This window comes from Aplidium turbinatum, chromosome 1 (assembly GCF_918807975.1).
Source record: "Aplidium turbinatum chromosome 1, kaAplTurb1.1, whole genome shotgun sequence".
Taxonomy (NCBI): domain Eukaryota; kingdom Metazoa; phylum Chordata; class Ascidiacea; order Aplousobranchia; family Polyclinidae; genus Aplidium; species Aplidium turbinatum.
The window spans coordinates 12,345,891-12,362,882 of NC_137472.1; the positions used below are offsets into that span (position 1 = coordinate 12,345,891).

Sequence of the window (16,992 nt, forward strand, 5' to 3'; positions counted from 1 at the left end):
CTTTTCCGATTGTTAAAGTGTTGTTGCAGGGGAATTATTTCATCCACTAGTTGTCGCTGAATGGAAATCTGTTTTAGGAAACAGACATAGATTCAATGACTTTTACCATAAGTAGTTTGTTTGCTGTGTGTTTATTTAAGATTTTGAAGTACATAAACATATACAGTAGACTAATAACACTAAAAACCTTTACTGCATAAGCTTTAGGTTTGTCAAACAAGGCGAGCCCACAAACATGAATATTCTGCCAAATAAATGATTAAAATTTAAAAAGCAGCCCATAGCCACTGCATATTATATTCTATATGACATATAGGCCTCACAGACAAAGGTCGTACATGACATACCGGTTCTACAGTATATCAAATATGGATTTGTCAGTGTCGTTTCAATGAATGGCATTGAAAAACCTCGGTGTGTGATTTGTATGCAAGTTCTTTCAACAACAGTTCTATACGCATTGGCAAGCTGGTTAAAAAGATATAGCACCAATCACCAAATTTTCAATAAATTCATAGATACCTAAAAGATTGTTATGAATTCAGCTGGTGAAAATGCGAAAACGTAGCTTTTATTCAATATCTTTTTCCTATGATATAGCCAAGGAAATGGAACTAATTGGAGGAAATTAAATAAAAACGCTGATAACACTGCAAAAAGAGGTTTTGCTTTCAGAAGTTTAGCCTACATTAAAACAACGAAACGCGACATAGACTGGGTGTCGGTTTGACTCAAATTTAGTTAAATTTTTCGTTTAACTTAAACGTCTATTGAATATTTTTATGGGCGGTCACGAGGCTCCATTGAATTGCTCTAAGGGGGTCAGATTTAAAAAAAAATTGAAAACCACTGATCTAAATCTAAGAACAGTCTCACAACTTTCTAATTCTCACACTCTCTTTCGATGCACGATCTTAAATACACAAACACACACTACAAATTGACCGACATGTTCCTTGAATGTCTGTCTACCCTAGTCATGACATTTATCTGATGAGAACGCAGATATTAAGTGACAAGCCGGCTTGCCCTTCACCAACTGATAGTTTAGTATGGTTTCCTTCACAACGTCATAAGTTGTTTGATTGTGGGAATTTGTATTTTCGGAATGAGGAAGCTTTTGAACGTTTAATCATGGTAGTTTTGCGTAATTTTTGAGGCTTTGAACCTCTGACGCGGGCCAGATTAGGCTACTGAGTTTAACAGAATGAACTTTCCGATTTTGAAATGCTTTTATCGTTGTATGTAAATTATTTCATCCATTAATAGCCGCAGAATGGAGAGGAGTCCTTAAAATGCGTTGCACACACACACAGAGAGTCGAACCTGCGCAGCTTGATCTTACAATTTTTTCGTTTGTAAAGTCAAGAGTCTAACTTAGAGTTACCATATTTGATGATGCACAATCCCTGAAAAATTCGTCTCAGTCGCATTAACGAATTGTTGCGTGCCAAACACGTTTATTGTGGTTTTAATTTGGAGTACTTCCAAAGCATATTACCTCCATCGCTTTCTCAAAGAGAGGAAAAATAAGAAACAATACAAATACAGCAAGAATCGTTGCATTTTACTACACCAAATACTAGTTTTCAGCTAAACATTAACATTTATGAAAAAAATGGTAAAGAATTATTTTGTAACATGCTCCAAGAAAAATATACAGTTTATAAACAATAGCCTACTCTCTCTCTTTACTCATATTTTTCCAAATATTTGATGTTTTATAACTAGCTTTTCTCTAACTTAAAAAATACATTGAAACCCACACAAGACATGTATGTGAGGTTGTGCTGAAGCGTTAAAATTCCTTTCACCGTCTCAAACGCCATTTATTTTTTTAATTTGTCTACTGAGACTCTGTATAAATTATTCATGTGATCTCATTGGTACCCGGCCTAAATTATCCTCCCGACGGCTCTGGGTGCCACAGCAAAGAAAAAATGGGCATGGAAGCGCAATAAGGAAAATGAAATGAAACTTGAAATGCGTCAATTGACGAGCTTGGTAGTTTGAGTGCCAAAATCCTGGACAATACGAACTACCAATAGACACCGATATTTACAAAAGACATTGAAGTTGAATTAAAAAAATGTTTAAATAAAATATTACGTTACTTTATAAATACACCAATTGATTAGCCTATGTGAAGGTGCACAGATATAGCGTAAAAAAATCAATGAACCTTATAACCTTTTTCCTGCCATTGGTACACAAAAAGAACAATTTTTTTCGGTGCTGTTTAAACACCTTTAATTTATAGTATAATTATTATAATTTATTTTGTGCCATGTTAAGGGGTCGTTATGCTCTTCTGACTAATTTAATAAAATATATCTTGCTTATTCGAAAACTTCTACAACCCCAATTTCATAAAAATTGCAGTTTCTGGCTCGGCTAAACTTGTGAATCCAAAAAGCAATTCTCGTTTTGAAATCTTTCCAAGTCTATCTGAAGTTTTACCAGACATACATAATCACTTTTCCACGTATAGAAAGAATTGATGTAAGGCTGTTGTGGGGGGTAGCCTAAGTTCCCTTAGTGGTACAATGGCAGTTTTCTATACATATTTTGCTGATTTTCGGTAGCACAGTTTGAAGTACAAGGCCTTTGTCAGTCAAGAATAAGAAAGTTGATGTAGCAGTTTTTCACAAAATAATACAGCTGCGTTTTTATGTTGGAGAAGTCAGCCTACATTTTATGTGTTGTAGGATTGTGTTATTGTTAAGTTAATAATTTTAACTTCTTATAAAAATTTCGAAGCTCTAAGTTCTTTCTCAGCAAAGAAGTAGTTTATTTGAACAGTTTGGACAAAGCTGAATATGTGGATGAGATCACTTGTCAAGATGAAAGAAGGGAACCCCGAGTAGCCAGTAGCGTTAACAGGGGGTTAAGGGAGTACTTTTAAACTTGGGCCGGCATGATTCAAGGATTGGAAACCTTTTCGAGGGTCTCGGGTGTTTGAAGAAACCACCTCGTATCCTTGAGATATGGTGCTCTTTTTTATAAAAAAATTTATGTGGAGCCCCAGGATCTCATTGTTACCGGGCCCAAATTATTCTTTCAACCGTCCTGCGAGTAGCAACAGCAGTGAAACTCCACGAAATGTATGAAGGATTCAATTCAAGCTTGAGGTCGAAAAAAACGCATGTTGATTTTAGAATACAAGTAATTTGCTTTGCTGAACTTTCAAGAATACCGTGCAACAGCAAATACTGTTTCTTCTTAACTACCACAAAATGTACGCTTTCATGGCCTACCTTACACCACTTCTTTGGGCTAGCAGCAACCCATGGTAGGTGCAGCAGGTGCAGAAAGAATACAGGAAGTATGTGCACAAAGTGCAACATCTTTTTCAATGAGGCCCCGATAGTTCAGTTGGTTAACGCGTGACGATGTGAACGAAGAAGCTTCAAGTCTAAGCGGCGCTGATTCGACTCTCGGGTGCGCTCAAGCAACGCATTCTAAGAACTGCTCTCTGTTCAGCGGCATCTAATGGATGGAATAATTTCCTGGCAACAACATTTCAACAATCGGAAAACTTCGCTCTGTGAATCTTGGTAACCCGCCCGCGTCAAAAGCCTCTACAAGTATGCGAAAACTACAAGGAATAACCTATCAAGGCTTGTTAGTCCGAGGATAAAGTTTCAAAACCAAACCAATGAGCGTGGCAAAATTTGTTTGAAAGATCATCACACTCGTCAGTGCATAATTACAAATAAATGGATGTTTTTTCACCACTTTCTCTTACCAGAGAGACGTACTTCTAAATCACTGGAGTAAAAAGTTGCAATTCTAGTATGGAAAACTACCAATGTTCCATAAAGGGGCATGACCTAACTTCCGTTAGAGACATGTTACGACCCTAAAAATTCACAAAACAACGTTTTATCACAACAAAATATCTAAAATTCATTAAAATCCAATGAGTAAAACTATGCGCAGTAAAACAAAGGTTAAGCTATTGACGTCTACTTAAAAGAAAAACAAGATTCGTTATTAACAATTCATGCACGTGAGTGGTGAACAACAAATGAAAAAAAAAATTAAAAAATTATTGTCAGCATGTGTATTTTATTTATTTAACTTTATTTATCAATCAGATTATATGGTAGTGCACAATTTAGGGTGGGTCAATTTTCACATAAAATTGTCGGATTGTCGCATAAATCGGTATTTAGGTGAGGCTTGCCATACTAAATGAAGAGTTAAAATTTCAATGTGATGGTGTGCTCCTAACCACTTACCCCAGGTGGTATGAAAAAACACAATTTTCTATTTCACGGTAAATTATAGCAATAGGTAGGCTGCAGTGAAAACGAAAGACAATTGAAATGTAATGAGTTAAATACACACCTGGGCTAAACAACACAGTCTTTGTTTGATTCAAACATAGGCCGCTGCTTCCTTGCATTTAAGATAGAATAAATCATAGAGTTCATTTTCTCCTTTCCGACAGTTTTGAGGCTGACCTCAGCGACTACACGAATCATTGTTTCAACGGCTTGAGTCTGCGATGTGTATGACGACTTTGCTGGGACTGACTTTATTGCATCACAAAGTTGATCCTCACTCTTAGAGTCTTAGTTCTTGGATGATAATAATGGTGGTTCAGTAACGTCAATCTGTGTCCAGTCGTTCATATCAATATAATCCATTGCATTAAGATTAAGTTGATCAGCGGGACGATGGAATCTTGATATTATTGTAGATGAAAGCTTTCGTGCTTTCAAAATTCGCCTAACAGCTACCTCACGAATGGCAGGTCTATTGTCATGAAACATGGCATAAAGCAAGTTTTCAAGGTGAGCTGCATCGATTTGTCGATGACAGACTGCACTTCTAGTGCCTCAAGTCCACGACGGAGTTGTATCATAAGGAAAAGTAGCCTACTGCTGGAGCATCGCTGATATCTGTGGTCATCTTAGTGCAAACCATACAGGCCCTTGGTCGCAATGAATCGTGTCAATGTCTTAACAACTTCTGATGGATGGGTATTACTAACATTATAGCGGCACATTCGATTTGCTCCAGTGAAAGATTATATTTCCCTCGATCTCTGTGTAAGAGTGTTTCAGAGCATTTCCCAGAACAGATTGCATGGCAGATATCCAAAAGGTACATCTGGTCTGTGCTTAGATCTTTGAATTGTCCAATTTTGGCAAACTGGGAGTTTCAATTTTATCAAACAATACGATCTCCAAGGCTATAAGGTTTGACCACAGAATATCACCAATTTCACCAATGAATGTTTCTGGACCAGATGTCTTTCCAAATAATCCAAATAAATGCTGCAAAGGTGACTCATTGATGAGCAGCATAGGCCAACATATATTTCACTGAACTTCATAATGGATATGATCTTCTATTCTAGCAATTACTCTATTCCCAGCTAGAAAGCTACGTATATTACACGTTGATTTTTGGTTGATTTTAGGTAGTATGGTATCTTAGGTAGAATTCAGGTGTTATTAAGGAGTTTGTGTACACCAACAAAAATTCACTTGTTTAAAAAACACTTTTTTAGAGACATATTTTAGCTATCATTTAGTATGACTAGTGTGTAAATATGATTCTAGAAGTTTTATCAGGGATTATTTTGTGAATGTAACTCTTGCAAAAATAACACGTGTTTTCCACGTATATTACACGTGTTCAAAATCCTATGATTATTTGACTAATTTTTAAGGTATATAAGGTAAAATCACACCAAGAAGAGGGCATACAAAAGAGAAAAAATGTTCACCCGAGCAGAAGGATGTTTTACCGGAATTTTTTGGTATGTTGATTATATGTTGTTTCCACGTGTATTGCACGTTTCCATCTGTTGAAAAGTAACACGTGTTTTCCACGTATATTAAACGTGTTGAAGCTCTTTCGTTCATTTGGGCAATTTTTAATCTATGTTAGGTAAAACTACCTCCCAAGGACGGTATAAACAAAAAGAATTCTCCACTCAAGTAGATTGGTATCAACCACGCTCCTCCGCATTGTTTAGGATATAAGTTAGATTATGTGTTTTTGTAGGTGTCTTTACACGTTTTTATTACGTTATGTGAAAAAGGAAACTTCATGACATTTTATAGTCGCAAATTAATGTGATGTTTTAACGATAGTTCTTACTGTAAATTTAAGTGGTCTCGCTTACTGATATTAAACAATTACGATCAAACAGTAAAAATAGCATAAAATAAAGTTCCTGACAATATACAGTAACTTGTTGAGGATTACTTGTATTTGTAGAAGTTATAAATTAAACCATAAAAATGCAAAAATCTAATCTGGGTCTGTGCAACTCATTGGGATATGGTACAACAGCACAGCATAGAAATCTTGAGAATTGTAACATGCCCCCTGACTCCCCTCCAAAATAATGTCTTTCACTAAGCCAGTTTACCAGATATAAGGTTTGAATAAAAATAAAGTTGAAAGGTTGCCATGTTGAAAATTTATCGCCAAAATCCAAAAATCTTGCGATTTTTGAAGACGTTTGGCTTCAAATTTATGGTTCGGCAATTTGGCTCTTTTTTGGCAAATTTTGAAAACTGATTGGGCTTTAAGTTCTTTTGGCGATTAGTCAATATGTTAAAATGTGCTTAAATGTCCGGGGAAAATTGACAGTAGAACTGCCTAGCCACCAGGCTAGATTAAAAGTATGACGTTGACTCATCTGCTGACCCTTTTTTTAGTCACCCTTGTCACCCAGTGATTGACTAGACCTGATTTTTCCGCAGAATTTCTGTAGTTTTGTATCAAAGTCGCGAATTTTTTTTTTATCTGATGACGGACTGAATTAAACATTTAACCAAAAGACTTGAAATCCTTGTAATGTCTAAAGTTGGCGAGTTTTCACTGCGTTCGGCGATTTTGCGACAACAGTTTTGCTACAGAATTATTGTGGGTCTGGCAACCCAATTTGTTGATTTAACTAATCTAAATCAACTTGCTTCAGTAATCAGTTCTCAGTTGCTTACTTGCTTGTACGGATTGCGTTGCTGCCCTGCGGGTTGCAGCACTGGTAGGCGGTACGGTACCGTGTTGAAAGGTAAGAATGTTTGGTATAAATCTTGATTGAAATAAGGATTATTATCGTAGATTCAAAAATCTTTCTGGTTTACAGCGCGTGGTTAGTAATGTAATTCACCTTATCAGTACGGTACCTACTGTAAAGCTCCATCTTAACTAAAATGGCAAATCTACATCGCCAGTGATTTGGAGTTGTACTTTAGCCTACCGTAGATATTTCCGAGTAATAATATGTTTTATGTAAATTGACAGTTCAAAGTGGTGCTTGGCTAGTGTCTGCTCCGGTTGTACAGGTACTAAAATGTGTAGGCAGGGCATGACAGGACATACCGTAGGACATGTCATGGTAGGGCATAACAAGGAATGGTGTGCACTGCCTGCACATTTTAGTACAATTGGTCTGCTCTGCCGTATGATTATATAAACCGTATGATGTCGATAGAGTTGATAGTGAAAAAGTAAAGAATATTCCGATATTCAATAGTGCCAAAAAAAGTAAAGAATTAACCAGTCTTCGAAATTAGCCTCGGCAATCGGCAATTGCCGAGGTGATTGCCGAGGCAGATGCATGAATGGCACATTAGCCTCGGCAGTAAAAATGCAGAGGCCACACGAGCGCGTGTAAGGACCACAAGATTACAAAAATAACCCTAATTTTCTCAGACCAAACCAGACTAGGAGATTGATTCAATCTTACTATTGCTTAATGTTTTTATTTGGGTTACTTTCTACGGTACTTCGCCGGCGCTTATAGAAATATTACCCTATTTGCATTGATTCAACGCCAGTAGACGTCAAATTATTGTAAGCATTTACTCCTTATTGCACTTCGCCTTCCGTTATCTTGTCCAGCTGTATCAGAAATGATCGCGCCGCTTTCACAACGAACCACACAACATCAACAGACGTAGAATACATGTAAGTAATAGGTTAACGCGTTAACCTTTAGAGTGAGCTTGGTTACTAATTGCGGTTTGTGATAGATGTCTGGTTGCGTAACATTTTTAACAACAACAGGTGCAATTTTATACGCTGACAATGCTCATGTGAACCATAAAAAAAGTTTGCAACCTTATAAATACTGGCTTAATTATTACGCAATAAGTTATTCTTTCATCGAATGCTTGTTCTTGTCCAGTGTCATTGCCAATATAAATCATGATAAAGGAAGAGTAGATACAGTTAAAATATGGAATTTACCTGCTATACGGTAGGTTATGAAACAGAGGGGACAGAAGGAAAAGTTAGTGTAGTATTTTGCAAAATTTGTAAAGAATTTTATGACGGAAACAAATCGGAATTAGAAAAGCTACGGGGCCCAGATAAAAAAGTAGTATGGAATTGGATAAATGGTACTTCGGCAGTAAAGAAAAGTAATGCTTCCGATCATATGACATCGCGCGTTCATGAACGGGCAGTTTTGCGTCTTCAAGCTTAAGCTTCAAGCGTCTTAAGAAATGACGTCGTCGTCGTCATTTCTTATTGGGCGTTGTTACGCAATACAACCGGTCGGGAAAATTAAATCGATTTGTGCTGACTCGAACGTTGAATCAACCCAAAATTAACATACTTCCCCCCCATGAGTTATTTAACATGAATTATCGTAACAGCGTGGGTATCGCGTTGCTCGTTTTATCGCTACTTTTGGTATTATTACATCACAACAAATCAAACAATGCGGTCTTGATAGACTACTCTATTATATTTTTCGCTTCTCGTTTTACATGTTGTGGTAGCCTACAGTTTTTTCGTGATAAACGTTCACAGCAATTGCCGAGGCAATTTCAACTTTCGCCGTTTGGCCTCGGCAACGTTTTTGCCGAAGTAAAAATATGCTAATTTCGAAGACTGATTAACCGATTTCAATACTAGAAAAAAAAGTAAAGAGTAAAGAATGTAGTAATCAATATTAAAAAAAGAAATTATTCCACCACTCTTTCTGAATGCTCAAGGCAAATTGTAATAAATTGAAAAAAATTCAAAGAAGTGAATCGGCATGCTTTAACAATTACAACCCTTTCTAACAAACTGCATGAGTGGCTGGACCTAGCCTAAAAAAAAGAATGCAGGGTTCGAGTTGAATGCGATCAACCAGGGTTTTCCCGCAAATCGCTCCTCTCAATAGAATTTCAAAGTCTGCCTAACAAAATTGTGGAATTCGGTTAATATTTTGCATTGTTTATTTGTAAACTTTACAGAAAAGTACCGAATATCGGATTCAACGCACAAAAAAGTAAGGCAGTGGCTATTCGACCGGCGCCGGTCTTTGAATCTGAAACACTATTTGACCGTCATTACGTCATTATACAGTCATTTTTTTCTTTTTCTCTTTCAAAGCAAAAGACGAGAAGCGCGTAGCCTATATAAGTTCTAATCCAACCATTTTATCCAACTCGATTTGTGGCGCTTGGGATACGTCGTCGGCTCCTATTCTAGAGGAACTGAGTTCGATACTACCCGGAAGCGTTCTTTTTTTAACTAAATTTTGACTCGAAGTGCATTTTTGTAGTCAATTTTTAATTTGAGTTGCATTACATTTACATACCATTACCATTTTTTTAAAAGAAGCATTGTATATAACTAACTTGTTGTTAACTAACTTTGTTGAGAGCAAAAATGTAATGATTCGTTTGGCAAACACTGTCACAGCAATCATTTTATTTTTTGTCATTAACGCGTTCGGAACGAAAAAGATACTAACTACAAAAATCGATATAGACCTACCAGCACGTTAATGAACGGGAAAAGGTGGCAAAACCTTGAAAGGTAACGTGCCTGAATGAAAAATTATGTAGTAGGCTAATAAAGTCTGCAGATTGTATCAGCTTGGCAAGTAGCGCAATGCTTTTCACATTAAATGTTATATTGAACAGAAAAATATGTTGTTTTGTTAATGTGTGTGCATTTATTTGTTGATAGTCCAGGTTTGTGTCGGCGAATACTGTATCAATAAATTATTCAAGTTTCCGAACATGACTGAGTTCACTTTTAGCTAAGTCCCACACTACACATCAGTAAAAAATATATCGTAGCCTATATTCAAGCGGGTGGTAGGCTTGAGTGAAGAGTAATTTGGTTTTCCATCACAACCTCGAAAAAATAAAAAAATAATCTGCAGACTTTATTAGGAATAGCACCTAAATGAACAGGCGCCACAGTGCTCTGTACCTAAATATCTTGACGCAACAGTGTGCATGCCTTAATTTGACCGGTGCCTAACTGCCTGCACCTAAAAGACGTGGACCCCAGTGTGAAGTATGACTCAAATTATCAGCTTAGTACTGTCTGTGTCATGCGTTTGCCTTGTATTATAAATATTATAAAAGAATTGACCAAAGTGCTTGCATAAAAATATGTTACTATGCTTCGTATATTTTTCGTATATATATAAGTTTAAGGCGGTTTTTTTTTGTAACGTAAAAACTCAAAATAGTGACTTTGAATTTGGGAAAAAGTAACCAAAATGTAACTTTACTCAACATAAACAAGAAAGCGAAAGAAATGGCAGCAATTCAACATAAAAAAGCATGTAAATTTATTTCAATTTGTACTAAAATCATAATTATATATAATACAAATTCAAATTATACATATTATATGTAATGTTTTACTTTTTCTGGCAGAAAGTTTCTGTCAATCAAGTTAACACAATTTGTTTCACCCCAAAAAATTACTTCACATTTACGAGTTTTTGGGAATACAGTACTAGCAATACGAACATGCATGGGCTCGTGCAAACCTAAACTCCGTATCATAGTAGAAGATATATTAAAAGTCTTGGCATTACATAGAATGTATTATAAATTCATCTCTCCAGTAGCAATGCAAGATAAATAAAAAGGGGAATAAGGCAAAAAAGTATGCAAAATAAAGTGACTAAACAAATAAAAAGTAACCTAAAAACACAAAAGTTAACTTTTGGTAACTTTATAACTTACCCCACAACCATGAAATTTTGGTGAACTACATTTCTTTTGTTAATTGGTACAACTAAAAAAAGTACCAAAATTAATTTGCGTTCTTCTGGTGACTATTTACTAGGTTACCTCGTGATGTTAAAGATGATAACTAGCTTTTTTTCCGACGTTTCGTCAGTCAGCACGACTGACTTTATCAAGGTGGCTAAAACAGGTTAATACAACCTGTTCAGCAACGGTACCCGGTCAATTGGTCGAAAGACAATTGGTCGACAGTCATTTGGTCGACAGACATTTGGTCGACAGGACGTTTGGTCGACAGACATTTGGTCGACAAGACATTTGGTCGACAGGACATTTGGTCGACAGGACGTTTGGTCGACAGACATTTGGTCGACAGGACGTTTGGTCGACAGACAATTGGTCGACAAGATATTTCGTCGACAGGACATTCGGTCGACAGAACGATTCATTTTAGGGTTAGGGTTAACTAACCCTAACCTAATCCTAACCCTAACTCTAACCTAACCTAACCCTAACCCTACCCTAACCCTAACTGTAACCCAAATGTCCTGTCGACCAAATGCCTTGTCGACCAAATGTCTGTCGACCAAATGTCTGTCGACCAAATGTCTTGTCGACCAAATGTCTTGTCGACCAAATGTCTTGTCGACCAAATGTCCTGTCGACCAAGTGTCTGTCGACCAATTGTCTGTCGACCAAACGTCCTGTCGACCAAATGTCTGTCGACCAAATGTCTTTCGACCAATCGACCGGCCACCTCAGCAACGATGGCACAACACAAAAACATACTGATAAAATGAGTAAAGTAAAGCAGCAAGAATCAGAATTAAAACACGCAACAAGATACCTAGAGGTTAAACTAGGTATCTTGTTGCGTGTTTTAATTCTGATTCTTGCTGCTTTACTTTACTCATTTTATCAGTATGTTTTTGTGTTGTGCCATCGTTGCTGAACAGGTTGTATTAACCTGTTTTAGCCACCTTGATAAAGTCAGTCGTGCTGACTGACGAAACGTCGGAAAAAAAGCTAGTTATCATCTTTAACATCACGAGGTAACCTAGTAAATAGTCACCAGAAGAACGCAAATTAATTTTATTACCAAATGCCTGGTGAACAGTCTCTCTCTGTTTTTAAAAAAAGTACCTTTAGTGACAAAAAATCGCCCTAAATGACACAAATGTCGTACCATGCCTGTAAAACTTGAGAGAAGGGTAAGCTCTTGCCTTCCTAATAATTGTCAATCTGTTTTGAATTTTCATTTCAGGAAAGTAATCACTTAGTGTCAAGAAATGGCAAAATATACAATTGTTGAGTTTACAGGGGAAAATGCTGTTCAGGTTGTACCAAGTCCATGGACAGTTATAAATGAGGTGAGCACCATTATTAAGTTGATGGACGACATTGGCTTAGTGGTTAATTTGGCTGCAAAGCAAACATTGGTAAATTGTTTGAAAATTTATTTTATCCAGTTTTGTGTCTTTGTTCAACAACATAGTAAAACCAATTCCACTTTTTGACAGGTGTTGATCTTGTGTATTTTTAAGCTAGTACAGTATACCAAATTCACTTAACTGGTTTATAAATGGCGTACTGACTGCTGGTATTAATTGCTATTTACTTTGCAGACTACCAATTTAGGTCATTGTTATTGGCCACCATTTAGAGCAAGCTACCACGTTAAAAAATGCTCAATTGTGGATAAGGAGAAATGGACATTGTATGCAATAAGAGTCCTGGGTGTAATGGTAAGAAATAATATATTTTTATACTGCTACAAATTTTGTGTTTATGGCAAGAAGAACGTTTTGTAGTCAATTTCTTTATGACAAGTATTGATAACATTTGCATGAAGTAAATTATTGATAACCTGATAACTATATTTAGTTTAGTCTAGCTGTTTATTTTTCAGATGACTATAAAATTGCTTTGGCGATGTCAGAGCAAGCAGAATACACTTCGAACTTGGAAGAAGAAGATCTGACCATCAGAAAGCGTAGGAAGAGAAGAGTAGAAGTCCTAAGTTCTTCTGACTCTGAAGGACGAAGGTTGATGATAAACAATTGATAAAATAGTTAAGAAAAATTTATTGAATGTAGTTCTATATTTAATTTTAAATTTAATGTAGATATCAACACTCAACAGTCTGTTCCCCCTACGAGAGTTCGTCAGTAAGTACCTCCCGACGAACCCTCATAGAGGGAAACAGACTCTTGCGATCTTACTTTAGTGATTGTACATGTATAAATATGGCGCAAAGCTGTTTTGTGTTATTACCCGAAAACTTTAAGCTACACAGTTCCATATATACAGAGAGTGGTCAACGTACTTAGCACAGTAAGTTGATACTGGCTGAGGGAGAGACGCTGAAAACAATTCCGTGACAGTACATGTACAATCTTACAGTACACCCTTTGTTTGACCATATACCTGTGCTTAAACAAGTAGATATTATTAATGGAAGAGGGTAATTGGTTTTAGCGGCCCTCCCTCAGTCAGTCTTAACTGTGCTACCTAGTACCTACGTTGATTACTGAAATATCATAGACTGGCACAGTGGCACTGCTGTCTTATCTATATAGAACACTGCGTTGCAGTCAGTGTTGGATCTGTTTCTGCCCAGATTGCTTTTTTTCGCTGAGACTTATTTTATTAACCTCTGTTGTTAATCATGAAACGTCGTTTGACAACTGTTTTTTTTTTTGTTTCTGGCTGAGACTTTTTGGTAAATAACCTCTATTATAAACTAATTCCTTTCAATATACATATGCCGCTGTGGGATTTTAGAAATCTTCAAAAATGGCTGTCGATTTCACCGAGTCGAATTCTCCGAAATAGATTGTCCCAATAGTGGCAGACGGACTTTTTAATGCTAGGTACTACACAGAAAACATGTTCGTTGTAATTTGAAGTTTACGGTAAACTTCATTTTTTGTTTAGATAGCGATGATGATAAAGGACATCAGACAAAGAGGCTTACATTGAACTCTTCATTTTCTTTACCGATACCGCCACAATATGAAGACTGTACTCCATCAAGTACAGTAATTTTTCATAATTTCCTACCAATCTCTGCAAAGTTGAAACATGTCAATTAAATAATTTTTTTTCTTATTTACACCAGGCAAGCCAGGATCGAGTACTGGAAAGAAACGTCACGCTCCATCTGAATTGCCATGTATGTATTTGCATGTATGTGTATTGTGGTTGAGATGACAATATTTTCTACATGGTTATAGCCAAGCCTATTCTAATCTGTATAGCAGTATGGTATTAACATGAGCTGACAACTTTGGTGTAGCGTTAACGTGCTGGCTTTGGAATCGAGAGGTGTCGAGTTCAAAACCTTCCAACACCAGATTGTTTCCTTGGGCAACGAACTTTACAACGATAACCTCTACCCAGTAATCCATCAGGAGTGATGGGTAGCATTAAATTCCAGTCACATTAGTTATAAATCCATTTGGAAACAGTTATACAGTCGACTCCATGGTGGGTGCAGACTGCAGAAGTTGTTCTACGCAGTGTCCTCTATTATTAGTGTACAAGACGCTTTCCCACTTAGAAGGATAAAATGCAATCAATCATATCTGGGAATGTTGCAAGAGATTTGTAACATAATTTTTATTCAAAATATTGAAGAATTAATTAGCAACCGTAGCCGGTTACACCACTGTATTCTACTAATAACTTTTTTAGTGCGAAGTCTTGTGTCGTCACATAATAGACGGAATTTGATCACCGACGAACCATCTCTTGCACTAACTGGTGAGTGGTATGCTATTCTTGAGCGTGATTAGAATACAGTGCTACTTGATACCTTTTTCTTGTACAATGTACCCAGCACAGTTGTAGGCTACTCAATACAAGTACTTGATTGTAATTGATTTCAAACTGTTAAAGTTTTGACCGCATAGCTCATCGCAAAAATTTTACAGCATTTGAAGCCACAACGACGAGAAGGCTTGACAAAATTGAAATGGACCTAAAAATTTTAAGTGCAAAGCTGATCAACATATTGGAGAACCAGCAAACGCAGATGGTATATTTGCACAAGCTGAGTACTTCGGCTGTTGCAGACCCTGAACCTGTAGATGTAAACCTGGCGCCATTTCGTGATGTCCTAAACTTTGAAGAGTTTTGTGGCAAGTTGGACAATAGTCAAGATTTCAAAAAGAACTTGGTATGCAGACATTATATTTTGAAGTACTTTACTTCGGCTATGTTTTTTCTTCGACATCATCTGCTTTAATTATCACTAATTTTTATTTAAACCATGGAGAAATAAAACAGAGTAGCCTTAGCGGGTTTAACGTAATGTATTACACACAAAAATATAACATAATTAAAATAAACTCTAACGTTTTCGACACGTACGTGTGTCCTCACCAGACAGTAGACCATGTCGTCCATGACTGCCCAATCCATCAACCACCACATGGAACGCTTAGACTGAAGACCCTGGATGACGAGACTGTCGAATGGCTGATGACATCATGCCCAAACATATAGTCCGGAAGAGGACAGCTCATACGACGAAGAAGATCAGAACATTGCAGATTTTAGTAATTCCTGATGAGGACACACGTACGTGTCGAAAACGTTTGAGTTTATTTTAATTATGTTACATTTTTGTGTGCAATACATTATGTTAAACCCGCTAAGATTACTCTGTTTTATTTCTCTGGTTTAACAAAGCAAACTCTGTACCAAAGCTTTATAACTTTTATTTGTAGACTACTTTTCTCTGTGCGCTCGGAGGAAGAAATCCAGCAAGTTGTCTACGCTTGATGTTGAGGAAGATTGGGACAAGCGAACTTTGGTCCCAATATAGTTTGAAGGGGAAGAAAGGGAAAAAATCCCTACAACCCCTTTCTATTTACTCCGTTATCACAAGTAAGCCATCACGTTAGCAATTTCGTTACCTTTTCCTGTTATGGGAGTGTTCACAATTGACATCAACCACATTATTTTCCCAACAATTTCAATTCTGTAGAGCAGGGTTACTCAACTAATGTTAACAATGTTCCAGGTTGACAAGTTGAACATTTTTAGCAGTCCGGTAAATAAGTTCTTTTCCACGCAACCACGAAAGTTAAATTATCTGTACCAAACCACTTTTTGAGGTAAAATGTAACTCGCATTGGATTTCTGAGAAAGTGTTGGGGAGTCTGGATGTCGCAGCCCCTCAGCAACTAGGATAATCTCAGTAAAAATTGCTTCCTCCCAGTAGAAATCTGTTTAAAAAAGCCCTGAAACTTGGCAATGAGGTTATTCTTCCAAAAGCTTAAGGTTCACCATCAACACCCAGAAGGTCCGAATTCGGACCGCGATCCGCCAGTAGAGTAGCCCTGCTGTAAAGTGTCAACCAATAGCTGTTGACAATAATTGTGAGCGCTCCTTAATTATTTTATATTATATTGTTTGATTGAAATACAACTTCTAAATAGCTAAAGAGATATACTGTGATATACTAAAGTATGTCAAATTCATTCATTTTTTTATTTTTACGGCGCGGTACGTCATAAACATACTTTACCTAATGGTTTTAAAGATAAAAAGAAAGATTAATGAATACCTTTTCTTTTTCAGAATGTTGGCTTACACTAAACAAAGATGGAAAACTACACCAACTTGATGGTGCAATCACGGATTTTTTAAAAAATGCTCCAAAGGGTCTACAGGTAAATATAAGAACGTTTATCAGCGATTAAGGAATTTTCATTTAAGCCTAAGTTTTTATTTATTTGCCTAACGCATTTTTATCCTCCCGAGTACGCTGCTAGTGTTTACACTGTTCTTGTTTTTCAGAAACACAAGGAAAATGAAAACAAGATCATGTTGGAACAGGACCAACTCTGCGAGCCGGACGGGGAAGCGAGCCAATTTGAATGCTGACCTGACATTCCAACCTCGTGTAGGCTGGCTCGTCTACACCGAACATTACCATCACGGCCTCACGTACAAACACTAATACAACCGTTGAGTTTTTCGCATTTTAAATACATGTTCTTTGATGTGTAGTTTTTGA

The 16,992-nt window shown here is 36.8% G+C and overlaps 1 protein-coding gene across 1 annotated transcript; it reads left to right on the forward strand.

The window, feature by feature from the left end:
* The first annotated feature begins 13,851 nt into the window (after positions 1–13,851).
* Positions 13,852–16,984, forward strand: LOC145780419 (uncharacterized). The gene is made up of 7 exons (XM_082592081.1): positions 13,852–14,000; positions 14,086–14,139; positions 14,661–14,729; positions 14,900–15,144; positions 15,698–15,857; positions 16,554–16,645; positions 16,773–16,984. Exons 4-7 carry the CDS (start codon positions 14,941–14,943, stop codon positions 16,857–16,859), a joined length of 543 nt encoding a protein of 180 aa, XP_082448207.1. The 5' UTR covers positions 13,852–14,000; positions 14,086–14,139; positions 14,661–14,729; positions 14,900–14,940; the 3' UTR covers positions 16,860–16,984.
* The last annotated feature ends 8 nt before the right edge of the window (positions 16,985–16,992 follow it).

Bases quoted from the DNA above. Each gene is read 5' to 3' on its own strand.
- LOC145780419 (XM_082592081.1), top strand. From the start codon at position 14,941: ATGGACCTAAAAATTTTAAGTGCAAAGCTGATCAACATATTGGAGAAC. The intron at 15,145-15,697 runs GTATGCAGACAT...TTTTATTTGTAG, and splicing joins AAGATTTCAAAAAGAACTTG to ACTACTTTTCTCTGTGCGCT. The intron at 15,858-16,553 runs GTAAGCCATCAC...TTTCTTTTTCAG, and splicing joins TATTTACTCCGTTATCACAA to AATGTTGGCTTACACTAAAC.